We start from the raw sequence: 26,774 nt of genomic DNA, 5'->3' as shown, positions 1-26,774 counted from the left end.
AAAACCTCTATATTCATTTAGACCAATATTTCAATCCCAACCTAAACTTAAATGATATCTCAGAGAAACCAAAGATCCTATTCGACTTTCTCATTGAATTTTTCAAAAACATGAATATCCCGAAAAACAGATCTGTCTTTCAGATTATGCATAATACTTTGTCACGCCACACACTTTCACCTCATCACACTCCATACTTCCCCCCATTCCACTCCTCCTCCCCTACCGCTCCGCCCCTCTCCCCTCCTAATCCAACAACGGCCGCTGCCCAGACCTAAACTATCCAACACGCTCTGTTCCTGTTCATCTCGCGCCATAGCTTTACCGCCTCATGTCCCGCAATAAACATCATAGAAACCTGCCCCCACCCTACACGTAACGCTGCAACAATAGACCACAAATACTGGCACAGTCAACCTCCACACTCTCAACAAAGATTCCTTAATACCTATTTTATATTCTTGTCGAGCTGAATACCGGACCTGTGAAGATTACAAGATTATATTGTGCATCTACAGAATGGTGTGTTAATGAAGCTATGTAATATAGAGAGAAACTTTCAAAGGTGGTTAAATGAAGAAGTTATATCATGTTCAAGATCATGCTTCCACATCTCTGCACAGTATTTAAAATACAATTTACCGTTGGTCTTTTATAGCTATTGTTGAGAGTTAAGGAGAATTTCCTGTTGTGCATGTTTATCAGGAACTCAAGGGAGACTTCATTAATTAGTCGGAACATAGAAAGAATGATGAACTCTTCTCAGAAGAACTCTTAAAGTTTTCACCTTACTTTTTCCTACCTGCTGGCTCTTTAGAAATATGTGCGCGTGCGTCTTGTATTCAGGAATCATTCAAGGCAAATATTTTCGCACTGCAAGTTGTGTGGTTAAACTTATTTTTAATATGTATAATTTTGGCTTTCTCAACGATGCATTTGGTTCTACATTCGTCCCTGCTTTTATCTCCTCGTAGGATGTGTATTGTTTAATGTAACACCTTGTGTAAAAAATTGGGTTAAATGAAGGAGTTATATTATATTCAAGATCATGCTTTCACGTCTCTGCACAATATTTAAAAATGAAATTTACCGTGGTCTTTATAGCTATTGTTGAAAGTGAAGGAGGATTTCCTGTTGTGCATGTTTATCAAGAACTCAAGGGAGACTTCATTAGTTAGTCGGAACATAAAAAATGATGAACTCTTCTCAGAAGAACTCTGAAGGTTTCACATTACTTTTTCCTGCCTGCTGGCTCTTCAGAAATGTATGCGCGTGTGTTTTGTATTCATGAATCATTCAAGACGAATATTTTCGCACTACAAGATGTGTGGTTAAGGTTATTTTTAATATGTATAACTTTCCCTGTTTTCATCTCCTTGTAAGATATGTATTGTTTAATTTCCTGTTGTGTATGTTTATCAGGAACTCAAGGGAGACTTCATTAGTTAGTCAGATCATAGAAAGAATCATGATCTCTTCTCAGAAGAACTCTTAAGGTTTCACCTTACTTTTCCCTCTTTAGAAGTGTGTGTGTGCGCGTTTTGTATTCAGGAATCATTCAAGGCAAATATTTTCGCACTGCAAGTTATGTGGTTAAGCTTATTTTTAATATGTATAACTTGCCTTCTCAACGATGCATGTGTTTCTACATTCGTCCCTGTTTTCATCTCCTCGTAAGATGTGTATTATTTAATGCAACACCTTGTATTAAAAAACTGGGTTATATGAAGGAGTTATATCATGTTCAAAATCATGCTTTCACGTCTCTGCACAATATTTAAAATAAAAATTTTACCGTTGGTCTTTAGAGCTATTGTTGAGAGTGAAGGTGAATTTCCTGTTATGTATGTTTATCAGGAACTCAAGGGAGACTTCATTAGTTAGTCGGAACATAGAAAAAATGAGGAACTCTTCTCAGAAGAACTCTTAATGTTTCACTTTACTTTGTCCTGCCTGCTGGCTCTCCAGAAATGTGTGCGCGTGTGTTTCTTTTTTTATATTCAGGAATCATTCAAGAAGAACACTTTCGCACTGCAAGATATGTGGTTAAGGTTATTTTTAATATGTATAACTTTTGTTTTCTCAACGATTCATTTGTTTCTATATTCGTCCCTGTTTTTATCTCCTTATAAGATGTGTATTGTTTAATGTAACGCCTTGTGTAATATAAATGCCTACATCTTGCCTATTTCCCACATTTTGGCTGATGATGACGCAAACACAGCGTCGAAACTAGTTCCAAGTGCAAATACATGTTATAAATAAATATAACATTTTTGTATTGAAAAGGTGGACCGTTTAAGTTTTTCCTAACATCCTATTTCACATAATTCTAACATAATACCCACTGCAACAACGCAAGAACTACTATTATCTGCTGTTTGAGACAGTCAACAGTGCAATTAAGTTAAACCATGTCCACTAAATTTTTATTGTGACTTATTGTTTTAATGTGTTTAAGTGTTTGTTTATGTGCTAACTTCTTATTATTCTAATATAACCCGAACTGTACAACGCAAGAACCAATATTACCTGCCGCATTAGACAATCAACAGTGCAGTCAAGCACGTTAAACTATATTTACTAATGTTTTATTTTGGCTAGTCATTTGTTTTATTGAACTATCAACATGTATATCTCTACATTTAGTGTAAATTATTGTTAAAACGACTATAATACTGATCATTTTACAATTGTTCAATTAAGTTCATTTCATACAGGACTAAATATTCAAAAGATTGGAGATCAATTAAACTGACTAGGCAAATGCCTATGTTTAAAAATACTCTGACATACTCATCACATTAAAGAAAAGACGAACTCATATTAGTTTTTCACATATGTACATTGAGTGTAGTAAGAGCAATTAATTTTTGTAATTGTATAATATTGAATTCTCAACATGGGTATAACCACTTTAAAATCATTGAATTCTGGAGTATGTCATTAGCTCTCAATATGAGGCATAATATGTAAATGCAATTCTAGTGTAGCTGAGGATGACCTTTTGAGAGGTCGAAACCGGTCCTACATGTGACAATAAAATAGTATTGATTAGATGGAACTTCTCTTTCATTTATAACTTATAGAGTCGGGAATCGAACTCCCAAAGCGCTAAGACGGAAGGCCATGTGTGACATCTTCTTCGAAGGAGATTTGTGTGGCCAATATGTTGAGATATGACGACAAGATGTTTCTGTTGTTACAGAATATTTTATGAACGGGAGAGATAATTAGTTTTAACGCACCGTGAGGCAGCAGTTGTTAACAAAGAGAGTGAGTGAGCCCGACGTGAATGTAGCCATGTGTGAATGGCCTGCGTTGCTCTGCGAGATACCATTCTTGACGTTACAGCTGTTTGGCAGTCCAGCGAAAGGGAAAGTCACCAATTACCCCAAGAAGGCGACCATTCAGCCCGGTCTTGACTGGCTCGTGTATTACGTGACCTGGTTATTAAGAAGTGGTTTGCCTCTGTATATATATTTTATTTATCTTGTGATTTTGCCTTCGTCTTTCTAGAATTGTTTGTTCATTTATGTGCCATGTATCGATGTGTATTGTCGTGTTTATTGTCATTGTGCAGTGTCAACGTTGTGTAATTATTTGCATCTTAATTTAGCCCAGAGCTAATTTTCTTGTGGGTAGTCGGCTTTATGCTGATCGATTCGTGACAGATTGGGTCTGTCAGTAGATGTTGTGTAGTATATGAGCTTAGGACCCCTGGATTTCAACCTTATTGTGATTAACTAATTTGTGTATGTAAATAGGTGTACATTCGGACTGAAACTTACTTGACTTTCTTTTGCAGAAGCATAGCTTGTGGACGATCACAATCGCAATTCCTCTCGGGGATATCGGCATATTCATTTGGTGACGTTCTAATTAACGATGTAGATCCGGCCAAGATTTAATTATGTTTTTATAATTTGTTTCTTTTATTTGATTGGCGTCTGGACCGACGAATCTTGTTTATGTTAACTTGTAATTATTTCCGACGTGCTACTTGAATGACGGTTTGTTATCATTTGATTTTGGATAGTATGAATATTCAATAAATCTATTTTACTCCTTATTTGCCTCTCATTCACGACAAACGCAACTGTTTCCCTTTTGTATATACCACTGGTATTTACTTCCTAGGAAATTAGCTTTAGTTTTACGCCCATTCTCGACCGAACGAACTGTGGAAGCTCACCGACTTAGCCTGGCATATCTATACTGTATGTGTGGATGGGAACGGTTCAATAAGAGATAGGAATGTCATCTGCTTCCACAGCTGGAGACTTCCTTACTTCGTGCTCTGTAATTGTTTGGAATGTGAATGTTGTGCGATCTGGTGGTTGTTGCCTTAGGAAACAATTTATGGTATCTTACATAGATTGTTTTCTGTGTTTAGGACTTGTTGAACTCATCGAGTGGGATTTCATCTCCATCATGACGCTAATGGTCGGAGGTATTTCCAAGATATTCCAATATTTATACTTTTACCTAAGTGTCGGAAATATCTTGTCACGTTTTAAGGCTTATTACACAAAATAAGAAATTAAAGACCATGTGATAATATTTAGAAATGTTAAAACACTGTAACATCAAATTTAAATGAGGTTAGAAATAAACAACATCTAGGTTCAGGATGCGGGAAACGGTGGAATTAGCTAAAGAGGTTAGCTAATAAGATGTCAATATTAACAGTGTCGAATACACTTCTGGAAGAGTTAGAAATGTCAGTTTCCTGTCATGCATGGCTGATAAATTGTCACCCTATGAGGCAGTGGAACAAAGATTTTTATGGCTGAATCTTCAGAAAGAAAAATTATATTCCTAAGAGTCCTGTTTACTATATAAAAGTACTGTTCAAAAATTCTAAACAAAACAAACAACATTTAGCGAACATGATATTAAATAAAAGGTTAGGTAGTCAAGAAAATTGGGCTTAATGTGGATGGCCGGATGAGTGTTAATAAGCTGAAAATCATTAAAATAAGTACCCATACCTTCAAGCTTCTTGGTTTAGTGGTACAGGGTGATGAAGGCACAAATATGTCATCACTAAGATGGACAAATTGAGGGCTGCAGCAGGATATCTCGAAGGCAAGATATACAGATGGTTCGTCCAGACTTGGTTCTGGTTGCTGAGCAACCAAAAAGAGGAATGCTTATTGCTGAAATTTCACATGATAAATATCATCATGATTCCATACCAATAACATATTTGTCCATCTAGTCAATGCAGTTATTAAATTTCAAAATCGTTACATAATTAGGATGTATTTTGGCCTATCTTCAGCTACATTAGAGAAACATTGTCTGAACAATCAAAATGTTACATCACATTCTTAAGTGATAAAAGTTCACGTTTTAAAATGTTCTGAGAAATGCTCTCAACATGAGAAAAATGAGCTGAAAAATTAAATTGAATTTGTAGTCCTCAGTATATTAAACAATCTTGTAGAAGTGTAGTAAAAACTCACCGTATTTGAAATTACATATGATTCATTTAATAAATGTTGTCAAATCTCTTGCTAAGAATCATCTTGTTAGCTCATTGTCAAAAAGATGGAAAACCAGTAAAATTTTAAAATTATTCGCGACAGAAGCGTTGTCTTATAAGGGTGTGAAATATTTATTTAAAACAGAAAACTATTAAGAATGAAGAAGTAAGTAAAAGGAGGAAAAGGCAAAGGTGAAATATCAGCTGTGCTCTGTTACTCACCACTCACCAGCCGCGCTGACACTAAATTTTCCGTGGGGGTGCTAGTAATGTCATCAGAAGAAGGGAACATGAGGTGCTGGTGGGAGGCGTGTTATGTAACATAGGCATTTAAATAGATAAGATGTAATGTATTGTAACCTAACAATTTTGAAATTATAAGCTGTATTGACTTGGTGGACAATCGTATGCCAATCCGGCTACCAAGGAAGCAAACTATTTTATGCATTTAGAAATTAATATAATGAAAATCAATAAGCATATCAGTTTTCTAAAACAATGTCATGAAAATGGGATCATTCACAAATTTCTACATTTCAATCAATCGTTACGTAATTCTGGCCTCTTTTGGGCATCTCCAGCTTATTAGACAATACAATCAGAATGTCACATTGTGATAAATGGTTCAAGTGTTAAAACGCTCTCTTAAAAAGCAACATGAGAAAAATGAGCTGAAAAATGAAATTGAATTCATTGTTCTTAGTACCGTCAAATGTGGTTACATGGGACAGTTTTATTTTTCAAATGCCTCTACAACCTAGAAATTAAATGTCACAAATGTTTTGATTTTACATAAACTCCACTAACTGTTAATGTTCATTTTCATCAATTAATTAATGTATGCCTTTTGATTTTACCCCAAAAGTACATTTTTTTTTTACTGTCCCAAATTACCCTCAAGATGGTGTAACTTAATCTTCATAATAGTCTTCTGTTCTGATGTCTCTGTCCCATGTTAAACACTGTATGTGGGACACTACCGCAATTAAGTAAAAGAGAAATAATTAATTGTCACAATAAATGAATTTATCTTCTAATTATTATGTAATTTCTTAATACAGACACAGGTACCATAGGCTACTTGATTCAACGAAAGCTAGGTACTCATTATCTTAACTGGCACAATAACCTCTTTCTTAGCATTATCTATCTCATCAGCTGTAAAGAAGACAAATATATCATTTTTCTTTTCTTCATATTTTTGCAGGAATTCGCACTGCTGGATTCTATCATTTTCTATTGAAAGAACTTACCTTACAAACAACTTTTCCTTCTGTTCCTTAGTGCCATCAAGTTTAATGGGTGTATCCAGAGGGCTCCTTGCAATTCATATCATCACCAAAACTCTGAGTCACTACTTTCATCAGATGAACAATTAAGCACTTCTGCATAAAATCTATTGAAATCCAGTTCATCACTTGTATCGTGAATTGAAAATGGTTCACTCCCCCTCATGACTGGAGTGAGACACTCTAGGCTGCCGAGAGTGTATACCCTTGCTGCAAACATTTGAGGTGAAACGCTTTGGGTTGCAGAAAGCTGAATTTTCTGCCATTTCTTCTGTGTTACAGAGTTTCTCAAGTCTGTGGTTCTTTTAAAAATTCTTCCAATGATGCTTTCCAGTGACACCCTTCTACAGTTTTCTCTGATAGCCATCTTGGAACTTAATGTGAATCAAGAGGATTTATTCCCCTTGCTTAGCTAGGTGATCCAAACACTTGTTCCACGATGCACCTTCTTCCACTCAAAGAATGTTGATCTAAGGCCCAAGAGTTGGAGTCCATGTGTACTATCACCAAATAATGAAGCAGGTTGGCCACATTCTTTACTGCTGACTGCAGACTGGGGTATACCAATGTCTGAGTTTGATGTAGAACTTCTTGTTGAAAGATTTCACTATCCAGCATGATTTTTGCGGCAAAGCGTGCACGAATCCAATCATAAATTCTCCGACATAGACAAAGACCTGAAAATTATTGAAACCATGGAAAAGGGACCCCTACTCAATATCAAAGAAATGTTTTACATATCCTTAGACCAACAAGTTAATTTTAATCATAATCTGAATGAATCCACCGAAAAAAACAAACATTCTTTATGAGACCATTCATCCCCTCATCATCAAGACATATCTAGACAGAATGGCTCGACAACGAATCACTTCGCCTCTCTCGCACACCTCCTCCACACCTCAACCAACCCAAAGCAAGCCACACCCGTTCCCCCCTCCTCTCCCCCACCGTCACCCAGCCAACAATAGCACCACACGCACACACACAGACACAAGCACAGTTAAACAGATAGCAACCACTCTTCTAACAGGCTGGTCAGCGTGAGCGGGTACAGAACACCTTCAATGCAAGTTTCCATAAGCCATGGCCATACCATCACCATTCTACATCAACAATAGTCGGCGACAGATACAACCGCATTAGCAAGTGTTCCATAATGAAAGGATGTTCCCCCAGCTCTTCAACCAACTTAAATCTACTAATAAGTTCATTCCATCTATCCTAAAACACTGCACGATCATGTAAACTAAAACCAGCAAGTTCTAAATGTTTCCATTGTCAAACATACTTTCATTTCAACTATGTCATATATCAAGTTGTTTGAATCAGGGCCGACAATCAAGTTCCGTGTTCCACTAACACACGGTAATAATTCTACTTTAGGCCCAAGATCTTTCTTAAATACAAAGCATCTCAGGCCAATGTATAATTTTGGCTGATTACCAAACGTTTCATGTGATGTGTGGTTGCAATAGACAACAAGGTTTGGTTTTTTTTTTAAAAGGTTCACATATTCCTGTTGATTGTGACAGGACCGCTCGACAAGTCTATGCCAAGTTGTGCAATCATACATATCAGTATATAAACTTTCAATCAATATATTCTCAACTGTGATAGTGCATTCGTTTCCAGTAGATTGAAGCAGGACCAGCTAGTTCTATTCTTTGTTCCACAAACACATGACAATTTTTGAAACCAAAACCAGAACTTTTAAATGCCAAGTGGTTTGTCTTTATACATTCAATGTACATAAGTTTCATCTAGTTTAGTCAGATAGAGGCAGGACAGCCAAACCCAGGAACGTTCTTGTAACACCAATGTTTCATATCATTATAAGTGTTTCATATCGTGTGTGCGTGTTTTTCAAACAGTATATGTGTTCCCAGTGTTCCGTGTCCATGAACACGTGACAGTTTAGGCCAGAACTACGTCTTTGTACATTTTGCTTCAATGTGTGTATATTTCATGCAATTTTTTTCAGATAGAAAGAGGACTATAATAATAATAATGTTATTTGCTTTACGTCCCACTAACTACTTTTTAAGGTCTTCGGAGACGCCGAGGTGCCGGAATTTAGTCCCGCAGGAGTTCTTTAACGTGCCAGTAAATCTACCGACACGGGGCTGTCGTATTTGAGCACCTTCAAATACCACCGGACTGAGCCAGGATCGAACCTGCCAAGTTGGGGTTAGAAGGCCAGCGCCTTAACCGTCTGAGCCACTCAGCCCGGCAGAAACAGGACTGTCAAGTCCAAGAACGCTCTTAGAGAACCAAGGTTTCATATCATTATAAGTGTCCGTGTCGTGTTTATGTGTTTCCATGCAATCACCTATAGGTACATGGTTTTTCGTTATAATGATCGTTATCAGATTCTCCTTGTTTTGATTTTCACCAAGAACTGATGATGACTCGAAGGGAGTCGAAACCAGTCTTCTTATAATTTAATATATTTTTACAATATGTTGAATGGTAGAACATCCCTCAAACTATCTCATATGAGCCAGTGTCAATGGCAAACTTTTTATCTTTAAGCTATTTTTGTTAACAGGATATTTTAGTGAAAATAGTTTATGTACTATATTCCCTTTTCATCCATGAATGCCCTTCTTTTCTTCCATGACACATACTTTTTAGTATAATTAAGTGAAACATTTTTAAAGGATTTTTAATGTGTATTTTAAAGAGTAAGACAATTGGAATGTGTCCTTGTTAATTATGCAATAACCCTAAACATATGTACCTGAAGATGTCTACAAAGTAGATGAGACATGTTCTGCAGTTTTTAATTTGCTTTTAGCAAATAAACAGTATTGATCAGGTGGAACCATTGTGCTTTTTTTTTTTTTTTTTTACTTTTTAACATTGGCTACATTTGATGAAAAGAAGAGAGAAAATGATAGGACACATCTTAAGACACTCAGGAATAGTGCAGGTGGTTTTTGAAGGAAGTATAGGGTGGCATGAAGGCTACATCAAACAACAGACATACAAAAGTTAATAATTGCAGACCCTCATTTCAAGATCAACTGCTGCAAAACAGTATGTCGCATCGACAAATAGATTGCTCCATCAGATGCCTTTTTCTTTTGTGGCCTACTTGGTACATCCTATGACATTTTCTTGTATCTCCTCTATTTATGCATTAGTATGAGTTTGAATCTTTGAACAGGGTGGAATTTGTGTACAGTTTTCACATACTGGTTTATTTTTACAGACTTACGTGGCAGCTAATGACATATGGGCACTGGTTGTGCATGTGCGTGCCAAATTTGATGATTCTATAGCTCCTACAAGTGTGTCAAACTACAAAATATATGTTAAATGTACAAAATTTACCTACATCTGAGAAATGCAGCTCTATTTAATGTATAAAGCATTGAGGTATAGATTACTCCAATATTGAGTGAGGGTAAAACTATAGGTGAAAGAAATGTTTACACTTTTGCTGAGCCACAAATTTCAAAACTCCCCAGCCTGGCCCCCTTGGGTACTTTTGAGAATTTTTTATTTTTCTAGGGATCCTGAGGTCATCAGCTACTCTCATATCGAGTTTTAAGTTTGTAAGATGCCTCGAAGTCCTCATTAATTCACGTCTATATTCATTTTTATACCTTTATACATTACTCCAAAGTGAATAATTTATAGACTAGTACAACAAAAACTTCAAAAATGTATATTTTCTCTAAAAATACTGTATAACTGCCTCTTTCCAATAGATACACTTATACCCAGAAATTTGAAATTTTAAGTGCAATTTGTTGCTAGATGGTCTTGCACAAAGTGTCTTTTTTATATGGCACCTTAAGACAAGCAGAATTCACATCCAGAACCTTCACAACATCTTGGCTCAATGGAGTGGATAAAGTGGGACAAACTACTTCTGATATGAATTTCAAAACATTTTATGATAATGACGGCAAAGGATTACCAGACTCCTCTAGCCTTATTCAATATATAACACATTCGCTTTAACTGACTGTATGTACAATTCATAACACATATTAACATGAATTCTAGCCATTGAGGTTTCATGACATATGAAAGTAGACCTCATCTGTGAACAACATGATGTCCACTACTTCTGGGATATTTTGAACAAAGTCTTGGATCTTTGCCATATATCCAGCTGCAGCAACACAACAAAGTTCCTTGTGGATACTGAGTAACAAACAGTGCACATGTTCAGTATGGCTTCAGTGGTTCATGTTTCCGATATTGTTCATAATTCTGAATGGTCTACCAACACAAGAACCCCTGTTTTGCAAGGAAAGATCTAAGTGTGGACAATAAATACAAATCAAATCTTGACGTTATTTTTCGAATACAGAAACGAGCTATCAGAATTATATTGAGACGTAACAGGTTAGATCATTGCAGACCATTATTTAAGAGACTAAGGATACTCCCAGTACCAAGTATATACATCATGCAATGCATTCTACACGTGAAAAAAAATATTGATCACTTCAGAAAGAATTTTGATAATCACAATTACCAGACGCGAACAAGAAATAATATTTTTATCGAACACAAGAGTAAAACCATAGCCTTGAGACATGTAGACTCTGTTGGAATCAGATTGTATAATAAGCTTCCAAATACGATTAAAGATATTAGTCCCGTCAGTTCATTTACCACAGCTTTAAAAAAATCTCCTGCTGAGTAGCTGCTTCTACAGTACAGAAGAATACATGATGAAGTGCTGGTAATGATGCTACTACTTATTAACTTGTAATCTAGTATATAGCCTTAAAAAATGTTAATGTCACTTTGACTATGTTCACATTATTAACACCACACCAATATATTTTTATTTTGTCTTGTAAATATTGGTTATTAATATTATTTTAAAAAATTAAGATGTGCTGTCCTAACATTGAGGTATGTGGTGTTTCTGTTCTTCTTTTTCAAAATGTTCATTGTTGTGCATATATTATTGTTAGTATTAGGAAATCACTTGACAACTCCTATACTGTTGGCATATTTCAAAATATGTAATTGTACAGTCTATGGAAGCTAAATAAATGAATGAATGAATGAAAAGTATTCCTAACAGACTCGGACATCATGTAGTAGAAGGTGCTACAGTTTTCAAGTAACAAACCCACTCACTCACTGACGATACATGAAGTCCATGCATTGCTGTTTTCTGCTGCAGAACTTCTCGATGACTTTATGGTTGAACCCTTCAATGTCAGCAACCATATTCTTCTCAACTGAGAGCATGGCAAGGGCATCGGGCCGTTGGTGTGATGTGGTATTTTGAAGAAAGATCTTGATTTTGTTGATGGTTTCGGGCTCAGCAGTTGTCATGGGTGTGGTGACTAATATTCTCAACAATCTGGTTATTTGAGAAAACGTGCTTTCTAAGCTATTGGTCAGGATGAACTGAAGTAGTGGTACAGCTCCTTCAATATTCCTTAAGTCTTGTCTTTGATATAGGACTGAAAGTTCCGTCTTCAATCTACGTTTCTCTAGCATGCTGTAAGCCTGGGCAGTAACATTAAGTTCTTTCTCAGGAAAATTACTTGAATACTTGTCAAATTTAGAAGAATCCAACAGTTTTGCTACCTCTAGATGGTCTAGCATCAGGAAACAATCTCGAGCTTCTGTCACCATTCTGTCGCACACCTCCCTAGCATGTGTACGTTTGCATGCCAGCTTTTGGCGCTTGCTATCAAATGTTGCTACTGCTGTTTTGTCAAATGAATCTCTTATTATGTTAATGGCACGAGTAAAATTTGAAACCGCAAATTTTACTTCCAGAGCATTGACCGACCTTACTTGTAGTTGCTTTTGCAATATATTTACACGAGACATTACTCTGTGGAAAAATTCCAGCCAAAAGAGAAATTCTTGATCTTGAAGACAGCGGCGGAGTCTAACTGCCTGAATACAAGTACTGTTGGATAGAGATTTCTCTAAAATCAATAAACATTCTAGCAAGCAAGTTTTGTATTCATATACAACATGTACAGTTAGCAACTTATAATTCCAGTATGCTGCTGATGCACTGGGGATCCTTTGAGCAACGACTGATTTTAAGGCAGAAAGTCGTTCTGGTGACTTTGAAAAGAAAATCTTTAATCTTGATAAACCCAGGAAGAAAACTCTTGCAGACTGGTTTTGTGAAGCAGCCCGTTCCATTGTTAAGTTCAGCTGGTGGACATTACAATGAATGTAATAAGCATTGGGGAACATAACTCTGAATTTTTCTTGAAGGCCTGCTTTATCATCACTCCTTAGAGATACACCATCATATGTCAAAGCAATAATTTTTTCTGGTGTATTTTTGAACATGTTATGTATTACATCTAAAATACATTTCGTAACTGCATCTGTATTTTGTCCTTCAGGATTAAAACATCCCCAAAATCGCTCGCATGGCATACCATTCTTTTCATACCGAAATACGAGTGCCAATCTTGGCTTTTCAGAAATATGAGTCACTTCATCAGCTTTTATTGCTATAAACTCAGCTTCCTTTATTTCTTCTGAAATTGCCTCTCGACAAGTTTCAAGCATACAGTCCACCAGTTCATTTGTGGCCCCTATGAAAATCTCATTACCTTCCATGTGTTCTTTAACTGCATTGTCTATGGTACATATTAAATCTGTTAATCCTAAGAATCCACTTGGGTTTTCTGTAGAGTCTGTTTTGTCATATCCCCTCAAAGCCAGTTCAAAGGCATTGCAGTATTTTATAGAGTCAATAATTTTAGACAGCACATACCTATTTTTGTCCACCTGCTGATTGTGTTTCACCTTCTCATCGTGATAGGCTCGACTTAATAACGTGGCGATGTTAATTCTGCCTACTGCACTAAGATCTAACACATTACACATGTGCTTCTCATTTTCATCATGCTTTTTAACTAAACTGTTGAGATGGGCAAGATCCTTCACTCCTACTTTAGTCCATGAATCAGTGTTTCCAAAAAGTAAACAAGGAAAACAAAACAGAGTGTTCCTAATTTCACACCCACACACCCAACTGTTTTCGTACACTTTTCTATCAAATTTTCTTGTGTATTCATTTCTTTTTTCTCCACCTGTTGCTTTCTGAGTTAAATTTAAATCTGGAGTAGGTCTACCCAACTGTTTCACTTCCAATTTCTCTTCATGACGTCTGAGGGAAAATGGCCTCTTCAACAGACTGTCAACCGTGTTGGCAGGACTCCTGTGAACAATAAATATACAGTCCCAATAGACAATGGCATTTTTACTGTATTAATGGTCATGTGAAGTATGCACAATAAATACACATTCCCAATATATCAGAGGTACTTGACCCCTTTAGCACTGATCTCATCTTCATGAAATTAGTTATCATAATGAACCCATCTGTCACATAAAGAATAATGACACATGTAACATTAATATTAGTACGATATACTACAGAGCCTTCATCACTGAAAAAATATAAAATGAACTATTGTCTTAATGACATGACGTGATGTTTTAGTGAACAGCATCCAGGGAAAGTTGGCCTCTTTGTGCTTCGTGCTTTGAGTGCTCTCACTCCAGAGCACTTTGTTGACAAATATAAGTGATATTATAGCAAAAGAAGTACAGTGGCTCTGAACTCTGAAAATTTGCAATAACATTTTCTTTTGCAGGCACTATGTTGGGTACCGCACAACAAGTGAAGTTAGTAGTGGTGCCACTGAGGCCAAACAGTATCTAACGTGCAACTAGGATGTACAACACCACATTAGTTTTCTTCATATCACCTTCTGCTCCACAACCAAATGCTGCTACAATAAAATAAAGTAATAACCATACTGCAGCGTCGTTGTGGGCAGACGCTGTGACGCCCAAAGCAGACACGGCACATTACTCTCACACCCTTACTGTGCAACTGCCACATGTCACCTTGGATTTACAAATGTTTCCAATTATCTGGGAATGGCTATCTGTAGCGATGTCAAAACATTCGATCCCGTAAGATCTCCCTGCATCGCCACCTGGATGCACTGTTCACTGTTGTATGTAGACAAAGTGAAGCGCTTTACAAGGAACAACAAGAAGCCAGAGGTGGCTGAAATCCCCAGCCCAAGCGGGAATGGAAGTCAGGAGTCAGACCAGATGTAATCAATTAGGTCACAAGTAAGATGCTACGGTCAGCAACATTGGTAAGCATTTTGGGAACTGAGAAGTGATGGCCAGCCACTTGATTGCAACATAGCAACAGACAACCCAGGAAGTGTTGACACGTTGATTTTCTCAGAAGCAGCAGCTATGGACGTTTTCTTGTTGGAGTAAAACTCGAAGGAGCATATTCTGGGTTTTGGGTGCGAGATTTTACCTAGTGTGGTGTGCTACCACACCGGAGTGCATGGCACAACCATAAAATACAAGCTTGTAAAATAACTTCTTACTGGTAAATTTACATTTATAATTATCTTATTAATGGATAGTTGTTAAAGTGGCAGATTGTTTACCTACTCTTCTCTACTATGGTTTTAATGAACATCTAAAGTTATTAATAATTTCCCTTGATGGTTCATGGTGTGGGTTACTGCAGTCACATCCTAGTTCATGAACCATGGTCAACGGCTGAGTGGCCTAGTAAGCGGTCCTGAAAGTCGGGATACCAGTTGCTACGGGATGGGAGTGGGCATCTCGGACCTGGTCCTCCTTGTGCTCAGGCGGCTAGGGCTATACAATCCACCGGATGTCCCTAACCCGTTAGAGGAGTGATCCTCACTTTGAATACATGTAAGTAGGGTAGCATCCTGCTTCATTAATTTACCAAGCTCAGAACATTCTAAGCAAGCCACGGATCTATGGGAGTAACGGAGTCCCACTCCCATTTGACAGGCGAGGGACTCCTTGGAAACAAGTTGGTGAACGAAATGGAATTCGATGGGGAGCTATCAATATTAACACGTTGAGGGCCAAGCAAAATTTCAAATTTTGCTCTGTGGGCCAAAACTGTATTTTTCCTCTTTGGTGTTACAGTAGCAACATTCTACTATGCTTTTATTTTTCCTCTTTGGTGTTACAGTAGCAACATTCTACTATGCTTTTAACGCAAAAGTAAAAATAAACATCAAAAACTAGAATGAATTAAGGCGGGCACCGGTGACCGCTGTGGCCTGTCGGGAAACTTACGTCGGCTGGCACGCGCACCAAGTAATGTGCTGAATATGTATGTCACTACTTGAAGTGTTTTGTTACACACATTTAGCACATTTCTGGGTTCACTAACGTGACCACCTTGGCCCGTGCCGACGTAAGTTCCCCAATAGGCCACAGCGGACACCGGTGTCCGCCTTAATTCATTCTAGTCTTTGACATTAAGTTTACTTTTGCATTAAGAGCGTGGTAGCATGTTGCTACTGTAACAATAGAGAGCATAATACAGCTTTGCTTCACAGAGCAAAATATCAAAATTTTGCTTTACGTTATCAATTTTGAGCCAGTGCACACCCGTGTCCTTGAAAATAGAATAACATTTATTGTACCTGAATGTATAATTTTGAAGCCTGGTGCATGAATTATAACTGTATGGGATCTGACAGATATTCTATATGGTCAAAGTCCGTATAAAGTCAAAAAAATTGCGTACTTTACCAATTTTGAGCCAGCGGATACCCGTGTCTGCAGTGGCACTCAACGTGTTAATAGGGCTTATGGAAGAAAGAAAGTATAAATGGCTGAGTCAGCAAAGAGGATGCATCTGGATAACGAGGAAGAGCTAGGAGATTATAAAGCTTCCTGGACGGGTGTTATAAAGAGAAGGGCAGAGTCTGGGGTAGGGCTGTTCATCACAACAATGTTTCTGTTAGGCACGTAAATGAGCGAATGATGTGGGTAGAACTGTCTCAGTGTTTCACCATGTGAGGGTGCAGATGAGGATGAAATTGACAAGTTTTATGAAGCATTGAGTGACATAGTAGTCGGGATCAACAGCAAGCATAGGATAGTGCTAATGGGTGATTTCAATGCGAGAGTTGGAAATAGAACTGAAGGATACGAAAGGGTGATTGGTAAATGTGGGGAATGGAAATTTTAAGTTCCCAAGAGGGAATTAGATATTTTTCCACCAATAGAGCATGTCAAATAACAGATCAGATGTATGGCTTTTCAGGCGTTTGCTCTATTAACCAGTGTTTTGTCTTAGGTCTGACACTAGACTCATCAGAGTGGGATGTGTCAGACCCTACCAACTGACGCTGGGGTGTTTGCAGGTGAACTTTATTTTTATTTTTTATTGTTAAGTTTTCATTCCCCGCCCAAAGGGCTGGGCGGGCCTCTCAAACGGTGGCACCCTTGCTCAGGCCGGGAGAAGTATGAGAAGGTAGCAGACGTGTTGAAGGAAAAAGATGGGAAAAGGATGATATTCTTTAGTGGAAGAGAACTGATAGGGCTGTTGGCAACAGAGATGGAAATTATGGGGGATGTGTGAAGGTTTAGACAAGGGTGCTATTGTTCAGGTGAAGAGTGAGGATGTGGATGGTCACAGTGATGTTGCATAAAGAGGTGGTGAGGAGTCTCAGGTTATCAAGGGTCGGAGTTGTTTGGAAAAAACTGGGTGGGGGACGTGGTGGACGGACAGGTTGACGAGTTTGGTATGGAGGAGGGGCCGGCCAGGTGCGACGACTTGCAGTGTTGGTGGGATGGCTGGGGAAAGGGTGGGGAGGGGATCGAGAGGGTTCAACTCGATGTAACTGGCGGTAGATATACGCTCCCGTGCTGATGAGGCGCTGGACGTCATCTTCTGTAGGAAGATGGAGGCGGACCGTAGACGTTCTGGATCCTGAAAGCTCTGCGGGCAGGGACGCCTTCTGCGTGAAGTTCACCGAGTACAACTATGGTGGTGGTCGTTGGGGTGTCGACGGTGATGGTGCGGCGGCGGCTGGTGTGCAAAGTAGCGGGGTGGTTTCTACAGAAGACAGGGTCGGTCAGGGGTTTCCGAGATCGGGAGGGACGAAGGGTGAGACATAGATATAGTGGTGAGAGAAACAAGGGAAAGGGTCATTGTAGATTGTGGTGGTGGTGGTAGTGATTGTAACGGCGGAATTGGATACAGACATGATGGGGAGCTGACTTTCCAATCGTGGATGCAGCTATATGCTTTATTGAGTCCGGCGGGGAGCTGCCACCTGGCCGGCAACAAAAATGAAGAGGAGTGTACTCGGTGATGTGTCGCAGTACATGTTATGATTCTCATATTTTGGTCCGTATTGAAATGTACAATAAAGTCAAATAAATATGAAAGTTTATTTGTTCCACCTTTTCAATACATAAGAAGAATTAAAACTGTAGGGACATGTTTTGCTCTTTAATTAAGAGCTTAATATATATTTATATAATATTTATAATATTATAAACCTCACTTAAAATGGACCACAGAAGCGTCTATATGCTATAAATTTTAAGAATTGGATCTGAACTCCACTCTGATTTATTCCCGACGTTCGAAATATTTAACACTGATAAATTTTCTCTACTACTCTTCTTGTTTCAATTTACCGTAGACCTCACTTGAAGTGAGCAATGTATTAATGCACCATTTGGAATTGTCAGCTACATTTTATTCATTAATGTGTTAATCTGTTTAGGATCTATTAGTTTTCTCTAAAGCCCTCAACCTTCACAGGACACCTATTTGCTATATTTAAACAAGGACTTTCAGGAGGGTGTATAAATTTCACGACTATCGATATTTTAATCTTCAAACTACAATCAGGTACCTGATTATTTACCTTTCAGTTCACGATATAGGCTGATGATACTCTTAACACAATGCTGTCCGGCCCATCTGACGTATAACTGGCCCCTGTGGCCGGAAGGTTTTGGCAGAGACATAGAGTTGTTGCAGGGTATCATAATTTAATAATTTTGGGTCCATTCACACTTATATCTGTCCACTTTATAGTTGTGGTGAAATTTTATATTTCAGTGCATTCTGGTAATGATATCTGTTTGATTGCTCCACCATATACTCCAACAAGTCATTACAAATGAACAACTTGACATCATAACCTATATTTTCAGGTTCACTCGGCGAAATTTTAACGCCAGCCGTGTCCGAGAAAGACTCCAAAAACAGTATAATATCCTGCTTAGACCACTCACTGCCAGAAATAGGAAGAATATTATCAACAGTACTTACATCTTTGCTATCTGAAGCAACAGGTCATTGCTCGCATGGTGCAATAAACGTGTCATGACACTAGCACTAGAATTATCATTATACAATTCATCTTCACTCTCCTCACAATCACTGGATACATATGACATATTATCAGCGTATAATTCACGTATCATATCACTAGGAGTCAATCCAATGTTTACCGGCGCTGCCATTTTTGTTTGCTAGCATTGATGGATACACGGGAGATATTCGAAGGCAAAAACAAATGCCATTTACGCACTAAAACGGGCAAAACCAGTACTAAAATAAGCGTAGATTTTCTACAATTTAGGTACATCAACGATAACCTCCAAGTAGTTGCTCAATAACCGTTAGATGGCATCAGAAGACAGAGCTGCACCAACACGTATTCATACGTGATCGGTTGCAGAGCACCGTGCTTGGAAACACGTACCGATACGTGAGCGGACAGCATTGTGTTAATTAAAGAGCGAAACATGTCCCTACAGTTTTAATTCTTTTTTTTTTTTTAATTCTTTTTATGTATTGAAAAGGTGGAACAAATAAACTTTCATATTTATTTGACTTTGATGTGTCGCAGGTCGGAGCTGTCCGTATTCCAGGCATTATGAAGTGTCCTGCCACATAACACCAGATAATGTACGACTGCCAACTCCATCACCATTGCCCAGCCAAAACAACATATACAGTTGTGTTACCTGTGGCGTGGAACCCAACCTACCAACAACAGCAATCCTCCAAGAAATCCAACAAGCAGGACTCCCGGTGAAGGATGCCATTAGGATCCGAAACGATGATGGACCAATGTGTATAGTACGCCTGCACCTATTTACGTCCGAAGACGTCCAGCGCCTCATCGCCCAAGGTGTATACCTCAACGGCCGTCACCACAGGATAGAACCGTCCCTCTCTCCGCCCCAAACTCCTAACCAACATAAATCACCCCACCTCCGCACATGCCCCCGGCCTGCACCCCCTCAGCAACCTCCCAGTCCACACTTCCGCTTTCCACCATCTTCACCCAGCAACTTTCCACCACCCCCACCTGCAATCTTCCCACTACCCCCTCCTCCATCTAATCTCTTAAGTCTCCTACTCACCTCCCTGGTAAATTTCTCATTCCTGTATCACATCATAGCACTTCACATCCTCCCTCAACCTCACGAAACCCCTCACTTCAACACACCACCATACACAACCTGGTTGTAAAATCGCACATGTATCTCTTATAAAAATCCATAAAGCTTTGTATATGTGTATGTATCATTGTCAATAAAGCACTGAGGAACAGAACTACCCTTAGCCAAGAGGCCATATCTCCAAATCTCCTAAACACAAATCCCCTTTTAGCCATCTCCCAACTCCAGCAAACCACCAAAACCCGCCACATCTCCTGGCCAGAGAGAAGGCGTTACCTTCTACGTGGCCCGCCCTTCCCTTCGGGAAGGGGAATGAAAACATCCCCCTAGGTCCTAGTTCACCTGCATAGTGCTTATGTTGTCAGTGCATTGACGTCGCCCTATGGACTATATGAACTCTTGCTCCAATGCGCTACGATGCAAATATGCTCTCTTCGTTGTATATTCATCATTTTGTTATCTTATTCTGTAAACATCTTTATAACTGTGTATCCTAACTCGTTATCCTCCCACTTTTCCCTTATGTATGTCTAAACATACCACTAAACATTCAATTTTCTTATACGCATATACATTGTATGTGGCCTAAGAGCTACTTTGTATAGCTGACGGTCTGCCTACCCATAGGGTAGGAATGAAATAACCTTCTAATAAATAATAAATAAAAAAATAAATTCTAATAGTTCACCTGCATACATCCCAGCGCCAGTGGGTAGAGTCTGACACATCCCACTCTGATGAGTCCAGTGTCAGACCTAAGACGAAACGCTGGTTAAAAGAGCAAACGCCTGAAAAGCCTTACATCTGAAATGTGGGGAAGATATAGAAGCTAATAGGAATGGGAAGCATTTGCTGGACTTCTGTGCTAGTATGGGTTTAGCAGTTACGAATACATTCTTCAAGCATAAGGCTATTCACTGCTACACATGGGAGAGTAGGGGAACCAGATCCATAATAGACTATATCTTAACTGACTTTGAATTCAGGAAATCTGATAGGAATGTACAGGTTTTCGATGAAACAGACCACTATCTGATCTGTAGTGAACTAAGTACTCTAGGCCTAGGATGAAGTGAAATCTGTGTGCAAACGAATAAGGGTATTAAATCTCCAGGACGAGGAAATTAGACAAGGACATGAATATAATTAGTGAGATGTTCCAAACAGTGGACAGTAAGCAGGTTCAGGATATATAAAGAGAATGGGTGGCATACAGGGATGCTGTAGTAGAAACAGCAAGGGAATGCATAGGGTCAACTGTATGTAAAGATCGGAAAAAGCAAACATCTTGGTGGAATGATGAAGTGTGAGCAGCTTGTAAACATATAAAGAAGGCTTATCAGAAATGGCTCAAAACAAGGGCTGATGCAGACAGGGAATTGTATGTACATGAAAGAAACAGAGCAAAACAAGTAGTTGTTGAATCCAAAAAGAAGTCGTGGGAAGATTCTGCTAATAACTACGAAAGGCTAAGTCAAGCAGCAGGGAAACCTTTCTGGACAGTAATAAAGAATCTTAAGAAGGGACGAAAAAGGAAATGAACGGTGTTTTGGGTAATTCAGGTGATCTCATAATAGATCCCAGGGAATCACTGGACAGGTAGAGGTAATAATTAGAAAATCTTCTCAACATGAAAGGAAATATTAATGGTGGTGTCGCGAACAATGGAGCTCATGGCAGGAGTATAATGATGTTGGTGAAATTACGCTTGAGGAAGTGGAAAGGATGGTAAATAAACTCCATTGTCAAAAAGGAGCAGGGATAGATGAAATTAGACCTGAAATGAAGTATAGTGGGAAGGCAGAGATGAAATGGCTTCATAGAGTAGTAAAATTAGCGTGGAGTGTTGGTAAGGTACCTTCAGATTGGACAAAAGCAGTAATTGCACCTATCTATAAGCAAGGAAACAGGAAGGATTGCAACAGCTATCAAGGTATCTCATTGATTAGTATACCAGGCAAAGTATTCACTGGCATCTTGGAAGGGAGGGTGCGATCAGTGGTTGACAGGAAGTTGGATGATAACCAGTGTGGTTTCAGACAACAAAGGGGCTGTCAGGATCAGATTTTCAGTATGCGGCAGGTAATTGAAAAATGCTACGAGAGGAATAGGCAGTTGTGTTTATGTTTCGTAGATCTAGAGAAAGCATATGACAGTGTACCGAGGGAAAAGATGTTCGCCATACTGGTTGACTATGGGATCAAGGGTAGATTATTAAAATCAATCAAAGTCATTTATGTTGACAAATGGACTGCAGTGAGAGTTGATGATAGAATGAGTTCTTGGTTCAGGGTACTTACAGGGATAAGACAAGGCTGTAATATTTCACCTTTGCTGTTCGTAGTTTACATGGATCATCTGCTGAAAGGTATAAAGTGGCTGGGAGGGGTTCAGTTAGGTGGAAATGTTGTAAGCAGTCTGGCCTATGCTGACGATTTGGTCTTATTGGAAGATTGTGCCGAAAAACTTGAAAATAGATGGAATGAGTATGGTATGAAAATTAGCCTCTTAAGACTAAACCGGCGTCATTAGGTAAGAAATTCAACAGAATGGAATGTCAGATCAGTGATTATCACCTGCAGTGGGCAGCAACCTGGAAATTATTATTGTGTTTTGTAAAATTATCTTATCTAAGTTCGGACATCAATCAATCAATCAATCAATCAATCAATCCTGATCTGCATTTAGGGCAGTTGCCCAGGTGGCAGATTCCCTATCTGTTGTTTTCCCAGCCTTTTCTTAAATGATTTCAAAGAAATTGGAAATTTACTGAACATCTCCCTTGGTAAGTTATTCCAATCCCTAACTCCCCTTCCTATTAATGAATATTTGCCCCAATTTGTCCTCTTGAATTCCAACTTTATCTTCATATTGTTATCTTTCCTATTTTTAAAGACGCCACTCAAACTTATTCCTCTACTAATGTCATTCCACACCATCTCTCCACTGACAGCTCGGAACATACCACTTATAATGCCAATATAAATGGTCCATTATTGGCATGATAAATTTTCCAGCTAACTCATTCCTGGTTGCCAGCGTTCCCCCCTCGTGTGCTAAGCTGGGCTCATCAGTTGGTACCTAGCACACCTACCAAGACACTGACTAGTGCATACCGCGGAGGCCACTGTGTAGGCTAATTGTAGCCACCGAGAGTGCCAATGCACTTTGAGAGACTTTGTCTCATAAAAAATTGAAGCCTGCTTGGCCAAGCCAGTGTCTTGGTAGGTGTGCTAGGTACCAACTGATGAGCCCAGCCTAGCACACAAGGGCAAAATGCTGGCAACCAGGAATGAGTTAGCTGGAAAATTTATAATGTCTAATAATGGACCATTTATATTAGTATTATAAATTTCATGTTTGTGGGTTACTGTAGTCACGTCCTAGTTCGTGAACTATGGGCAACGGCTGAGTAGCCTAGTAAGTGGTCCTGAGTTGGGATACCAGGTGCTATGGAATGGGAGTGGGCATCTCGGACATATTCTGAGTCCTGGCCCTCCTTGTGTTCAGGAGGTTAGGACTATACAATCCACCGGTGGTCCATAACCTGTTAGAGGAGAGATCCTCACTTGGACTATGTGCAAGCAGGGTAGCATCCTGCTTCATGAATTTACCGAGCTCAGAACATTTTAAGCAAGCCTCGGACCTATGGGAGTAATGGAGTCCCACTCCCATTTGACAGTCAAGGGACTCCTTGGAAACAACTTCGCGAACGAAATGGAATTTGATGGGGAGCTATCAATATTAATGGGGCTTATGGAAGAAAGAAAGTAGAACTGGCTAAGTCAGCAAAGAGGATGCATCTGGATGTGCTAGGAGTAAGTGATATTCGGGTAAGGGGAGATAAGAAGGAAGAGATAGGAGATTATAAAGTGTACTTGACGGGTGTTAGAAAGGGAAGGGCAGGGTCTGGGGTAGGGCTGTTTATCAGGAATACCATTGCACGCAACATAGTTTCTGTTAGGCACGTAAATGAGTGAATGACGTGGGTAGATTTGTCAGTTGGAGGAATTACGACTAGAATTGTGTCCGTGTATTCACCATGTGAGAGTGCAGATAAGGATGAAGTTGACAAGTTTTATGAAGCATTGAGTGACATCGTGGTCAGGGTCAACAGCAAGGATAGAATAGTGCTAATGGGCGATTTCAATGCGAGAGTTGGGAATAGAACTGAAGGATACGAAAGGGTGATTGGTAAATGTGGGGAAGATATGGAAGCTAATGGGAATGGGAAGCATTTGCTGGACTTCTGTGCTAGTATGGGTTTAGCTGTTACGAATACATTCTTCAAGCATAAGGCTATTCACCGCTACACATGGGAGGCTAGGGGTACCAGATCCATAATAGACTATATCTCAACAGAATTCGAATTCAGAAAATCTGTTAGGAATATACGAGTTTTCCGGGGATTTTTCGATGATACAGACCACTATCTGATCTGTAGTGAACTAAGTATCTCTAGGCCTAGAGTAGAGAAAGTCAAATCTGTCTGCAAACGAATAAGGGTAGAAAATCTCCAGGACGAGGAAATTAGACAGAAGTACATGGATACGATTAGTGAGAAGTTTCGAACAGTAGACAGTAAGCAGGTTCAGGATATAGAAAGTGAATGGGTGGCATACAGGGATGCTGTAGTAGAAACAGCAAGGGAATGCTTAGGAACAACTGTGTGTAAAGACGGGAAAAGGCGAACATCTTGGTGGAATGATGAATTTAAAGCAGCTTGTAAACGTAAAAAGAAGGCTTATCAGAAATGGCTCCAAACAAGGGCCAAGGCAGACAGGGATTTGTATGTAGATGAAAGAAATACAGTGAAACAAATAGTTGTTGAATTCAAATGAAGTCATGGGAAGATTTTGGTAACAACCTGGAAAGGCTAGGTCAAGCAACAGAGAAACCTTTCTGGACAGTAATAAAGAATCTTAGGAAGGGAGGGAAAAAGGAAATGAACAGTGTTTTGAGTAATTCAGGTGAACTCATAATAGACTCCAGGGAATCACTGGAGAGGTGGAGAGAATATTTTGAACATCTTCTCAATGTAAAAGGAAATCATCCTGGTGGTGTTGCGAACAGCCAAGCTCATGGGGAGGAGGAAAATGATGTTGGTGAAATTATGCTTGAGGAAGTGGAAAGGATGGTAAATAAACTCCATAGTCATAAGGCAGCAGAAATAGATGAAATAAGACCTGAAATGGTGAAGTATAGTGGGAAGGCAGGGATGAAATGGCTTCATAGAGTAGTAAAATTAGCATGGAGTGTTCATAAGATACTTTCAGATTGGGTAAAAGCAGTAATTGCACCTATCTATAAGCAAGGGAACTGGAAGGATTGCAACAACTATCGAGGTATCTCATTGATTAGTATACCAGGCAAAGTATTCACTGGCATCTTGGAAGGGAGGGTGCGATCAGTCGTTGAGAGGAAGTTGCATGAAAACCAGTGTGGTTTCAGACCACAGAGAGGCTGTCAGGATCAGATTTTCAGTATGTGACAGGTAATTGAAAAATGCTACGAGAGGAATAGGCAGCTGTGTTTATGTTTCGTAGATCTACTGTAGAGAAAGCATATGACAGGGTACCGAAGGAAAAGATGTTCGCCATACTGGGGGACTATGGAATTAAGGGTAGATTATTAAAAGCAATCAAAGGCATTTATGTTGATAATTGGGCTTCAGTGAGAATTGATGGTAGAATGAGTTCCTGGTTCAGGGTACTTACAGGGGTTAGACAAGGCTGTAATCTTTCACCTCTGCTGTTCGTAGTTTACATGGATGATCTGCTGAAAGGTATAAAATGGCAGGGAGGGATTCAGTTAGGTGGAAATGTAGTAAGCAGTTTGGCCTATGCTGACGACTTGGTCTTAATGGCAGATTGTGCCGAAAGAATGCAGTCTATTATCTTGGAACTTGAAAATAGGTGCAATGAGTATGGTATGAAAATTAGCCTCTCAAAGACTAAATTGATGTCAGTAGGTAAGAAATTCAACAGAATTGAATGTCAGATTGGTGATACAAAGCTAGAACAGGTCGATAATTTCAAGTATTTAGGTTGTGTGTTCTCCCAGGATGGTAATATAGTAAGTGAGATTGAATCAAGGTGTCGTAAAGCTAATGCACTGAGCTCGCAGTTGCGATCAACAGTATTCTGTAAGAAGGAAGTCAGCTCCCAGACGAAACTATCTTTACATCAGTCTGTTTTCAGACCAACTTTGCTTTACGGGAGCGAAAGCTGGGTGGACTCAGGATATCTTATTCATAAGTTAGAAGTAACAGACATGAAAGTAGCAAGAATGATTGCTGGTACAAACAAGTGGGAACAATGGCAGGGTGGTACTCGGAATGAGGAGATAAAGGCTAATTTAGGAATGAACTCGATGGATGAAGCTGTACGCATAAACTGGCTTCGGTGGTGGGGTCATGTGAAGCGAATGGAGGAGGATAGGTTACCTAGAAGAATAATGGACTCTGCTATGGAGGGTAAGAGAAGTAGAGGTAGACCAAGACGACGATGGTTAGACTCGGTTTCTAACAATTTGAAGATAAGAGGTATAGAACTAAATGAGACCAAAACACTGGTTGCAAATTGAGGATTGTGGCGACGTTTAGTAAATTCACAGAGGCTTGCAGACTGAACGCTGAAAGGCATAACAGTCTATAATGATAATGTGTGTACATATGTATGCATGTTATAAATTTACTCATTCGGAACAAGTATTTCAGATTCCCT

General features: G+C 39.1%; 1 protein-coding gene across 3 annotated transcripts in view; it reads right to left on the bottom strand.

The window, feature by feature from the left end:
- Positions 1–5,059: 5,059 nt before the first annotated feature.
- LOC136885215 (zinc finger MYM-type protein 1) overlaps positions 5,060–26,774 on the bottom strand; it is a 103,512-nt gene continuing 81,797 nt past the window's right edge. For 2 of the 3 annotated variants that reach the window (XM_067157650.2, XM_067157651.2), the window contains exon 6: positions 9,725–13,963. In XM_067157650.2, coding sequence (XP_067013751.2) covers positions 11,896–13,963 — 2,068 coding nt within the window. In that variant the 3' untranslated portion in view covers positions 9,725–11,895. Of the gene's footprint in view, positions 5,163–9,724; positions 13,964–26,774 lie in introns of those variants that run through there. The other variant, XM_067157649.2, reaches the window with a different exon arrangement.

This window comes from Anabrus simplex, chromosome 14, assembly GCF_040414725.1.
Source record: "Anabrus simplex isolate iqAnaSimp1 chromosome 14, ASM4041472v1, whole genome shotgun sequence".
In the NCBI taxonomy this organism is placed as follows: domain Eukaryota; kingdom Metazoa; phylum Arthropoda; class Insecta; order Orthoptera; family Tettigoniidae; genus Anabrus; species Anabrus simplex.
Note: the sequence above shows the minus strand (reverse complement) of the source record. Positions and strands in the feature narration are given on the sequence as shown.